This window comes from Eimeria mitis, genomic scaffold (assembly GCF_000499745.2).
Source record: "Eimeria mitis Houghton genomic scaffold, Emh_scaff972, whole genome shotgun sequence".
NCBI lineage: Eukaryota > Apicomplexa > Conoidasida > Eucoccidiorida > Eimeriidae > Eimeria > Eimeria mitis.
The window spans coordinates 2,399-5,858 of record NW_013577160.1 but is presented as its reverse complement, the minus strand read 5'-3'; the positions used below and the strand labels follow the sequence as shown (position 1 = coordinate 5,858).

At 46.3% G+C, this 3,460-nt stretch overlaps 2 protein-coding genes across 2 annotated transcripts in view; one reads left to right on the top strand and one right to left on the bottom strand.

Moving 5' to 3' along the window:
- The window catches only part of EMH_0026450 (DNA methyltransferase 2, putative), a gene marked incomplete at both ends in the record, with an annotated part of 2,546 nt that extends 1,353 nt beyond the window's left edge, over nt 1-1,193 (top strand). The window contains one exon of the mRNA XM_013502614.1: nt 3-1,193. Within this exon, the coding sequence (XP_013358068.1) occupies nt 3-1,193 (1,191 nt within the window). The remainder of the gene's footprint in view (nt 1-2) is intronic.
- Nucleotides 1,194-2,274: 1,081 nt separating this feature from the next.
- Nucleotides 2,275-3,460, bottom strand: part of EMH_0026440 (Rhoptry kinase family protein ROP35, putative) — a gene marked incomplete at both ends in the record, with an annotated part of 2,625 nt that continues 1,439 nt past the window's right edge. Inside the window, 2 exons of the mRNA XM_013502613.1 lie at nt 2,275-2,541; nt 2,788-3,182. Coding sequence (XP_013358067.1) covers nt 2,275-2,541; nt 2,788-3,182 — 662 coding nt within the window. The remainder of the gene's footprint in view (nt 2,542-2,787; nt 3,183-3,460) is intronic.

Here is a 3,460-nt window from a genome sequence, read left to right as displayed (position 1 = left end):
CAGTTCAACATTTCCTTCTATCACCCACACAAATAGGAATTCCAAATACAAGAGTCAGATACTACTGCTTAGCATGCAGACACCCAGCTCATGACCTGCAGCAAGAACTGAAACAGCTGCAACAGCAGCAGCAGCAGCAGCAAGGGCAGCAGCAGCGTGTATGTGTAGCCCAGCAGCAGCACTCCCACCACCAGCAACAGGAGCACCAGCAGCAAGAACAGGAGCAGCAGCAGCAGCAGCAGCAACAGCATATTCATCGTGAAGAACAGCAAGATATATCTCTGAATCTCAGTGTTGGCGTGCCTGATCTGCAGCTGGTGCCCCCCGTATTATCATGGGGGCCCCCTGGGGGCCCCCCACCTGCTGAAGGTTTTGAATTGCGTTGCATAGGGGATTTCTTGGAGCCGAATATTTCGGTTGAGGAGCAGCAAGCTGTACGCATCCCTGCTGCTCGTCTCAGTCGTTTTTTTGATGTGGAAACGACGGAGAGAGAGACAGAGAAGAAACAGAAAACAGAAACAAATAAAAAGGAGGCTGAGGGCGTGCTCAGGCCCAGCAACTCCAGCGACACAGACGGTGATGCTGAGGCTACAGGGGAGGAAACACAATTCAAAAAACACACAAAAACCCCAACGCATAGAAACAACGGTTTCAGACTTGAAATAGTCAGCCCCAACCACACTGCATGCGGCACCTTCACGAAGGGGTACGGACGCAACCTGCATTCAGGGGGCCCCCTTCTCCTCGTTTCTGATGAGCAGCAACACCCCCAGGTTCCAGCAGCAGGAGCGAGGACAGCAGCAGCAGCATCGGATGCAGCAGCAGCAGCAGCAGCAGCAGCAACAGCAAGCGACGCGGCAGCAACCGCAGCAGCAGCACCGGAAACGGCAGCAATCGCAGCAGGAATGACTGCAACAACAGCTGCAGCAACAGCAGATACAGCAGCAGCAAAAACAGCTGCTGCAGTACTCTCAACACAAACCTTAGAGAGCAGCCGTTTCCGTCGGCTGCGTGCAGGGGAAAGCATTCGTTTTTTTTCTTCTCGTGAGTTGCTGCGGCTGCATGGATTCCCTGAAACTTTTTCTTTTCCTCCTTCTTTGCCTTTTCGAAAGAGAGCAGCACTTGTAGGCAACTCTGTTAATGTCAAGGTAGTGGCCCTGCTGCTGCAGCACCTGCTGCAGCAACACCTGTAGCAGACACAGCAGCAGCAGCAGCAGCAGCAACAGCAGCTGCTGCTGCAGCCGCACCGCTGCTCTGCAGAGCAACTGCAAGAACACCCGACTTAAACCTCACCCCTCCTTTGGGGCTGCTGTTTGGTTTCCGTCTTTTTCTTGAATTGGTGTTTGCGTTTCAGTGTACGCACAGTACGTCGTGTAAGAGGGCTCCGGGGTCCATGGGTTACGTTCTCAGCTCTTTTGCATATACATATATAGCTTATATATATATATATATATATATATATATATATATATATATATATATATNTTTGCATATACATATATAGCTTATATATATATATATATATATATATATATATATATATATATATATATATCTTATAGTTTCTGGGTACAGAGATTAGGGTTTAGGGTTTACCAGCAGTACAGGGTGACGGCTAGAAGGTGAACTGCGTACAGTGCCTACAGCGTAGCCCTAAACCCTCGACTGTAAACCCTAATTTTTAGGGTTTCATACCCCCATGAAGAGAAGAAATGTGTCAGGGTTGGGGTGTATAGACACGTGTCGGGTCTGCATGTACAGGGGTGTTGTTTGAATTTGCAATGGTTTGCTACACTTAGTGGCTTATTGAAAATAGTTGGCCTCAAATGGCAGCAATACAAGTCTCTTATTAAGCGCCGCTTTCCCCTCTGCATGCAGAGAGGAGTTGCAGCAGCCTGAAACCACTGAAGAGGCCCTATAGAGGAGGCATGCGTGAGGTGCCTGTACTCCATGGGGCGTTGTAATTCTGTTTGAAGCTAACCTAACAACCTGCCAATGAGCCACAAGAAGATCACCCGGGGCCCCGGGAAGAGAAGAGGCACAAAGACCCAAGCCAAGCACCATGAAAACATGAAGGTGCTATCTACTGCCGTCGTCGTTTCTGTGCTTTTGCAGTCCCAGGGGACGCATGCATGCATGGGGCCTGCCAACGCCGCTTGTCCCTTGAAATACCCCTCTATTTCTTTCTCCCCGTATATATCGTGCAGTGTGCAGGGTATAAAAGAAAAAGAGGGGGGGCCTACAGTGTATATACATCTGGGGTTGTCTAGCACATCAAAGAAACTTGTATGGCGTCTGGTAATTCCCCTCAAATGCCTTCCCGTACATTTTTTTTTCAACAAGTTCAAAGTCAATTCCTTCAAAATATGGATGCTGCATGCATTGAGGCAGATCGTATCTATTTCTTGTATCAGCATCCGTCATATGTTTAATTAGATCCTCTGCTAGATCTCTATGGGGTACAGGTAAACTCCCCATCCATTCTAACATTTCTCTGAAGGTGACCCCGAGGGCAAACACATCTGTTTTATAATCAAAGACCTGATACTCGCCATCAAACGTCAACTCTGGCGCAATGTAATGTTCTGTGAATATTATTTCAACTTCTTCTCCATACATAATTGCATGCATGCCGCTTCTCCAGAAACCCTCAAAGTCTGCAAGCAATGCATGTCCATCTTGACTTACGAAATAATTACACCCTTTTATATCTCGATGCACCCAGCCCCGTTTATGCATGCCCCATAAACCATAGATCATCTCAGCGAAGGCAAGTTTCAGGGTCACCTTCTCTGGCATGCGTCTTGTATAAAGAGAAACATCAGCACGGGCCCTTGGTGTTATAAGGTAGAGTGTACTGCCATCTATATCCCTGAAAGCCCCCAAAGCAGGAAGCGACAAAGGTAACCCCTTTGCCAGCCTCTCGTGAGCAAACAATTCAAACGCTACTTCTTTGGGGCTACACCCAGCAGTAGATTTCCCCTTAATAACAATTCCTTCTTCTCTCTGCTCCTCTGTCAACCCCAAAAAAGAAGCAAGACGGGCACGTGGCTTCGGCATAGACATCAACACCACAGGTTTCTTATCTAAACGTTTCAATAAAGGACGAATCTCAGGAAACTCTAACTCGTCCAGCACCGGCAACCCTCGTACGTAGTCATCCCAGGAATGCGGCACCTGACCTGCAACACCAAAACATCCACATATATATATATATATATATATATATATATATATATATATATATATATATATATATATATATATGCTTGCATGCATCCTTGCATGCATGTATGCATAGTTCAAATTTCTTGAAACTTTTCTCGCTGTTCTTCAGCCGTATCTCAGCCAATACATCTCCACATGATCGCATGCGCACCCCAAGCAAAGCACAGATACCCAATGATATATATATATATATATATATATATATATATATATATATATATATATATATATA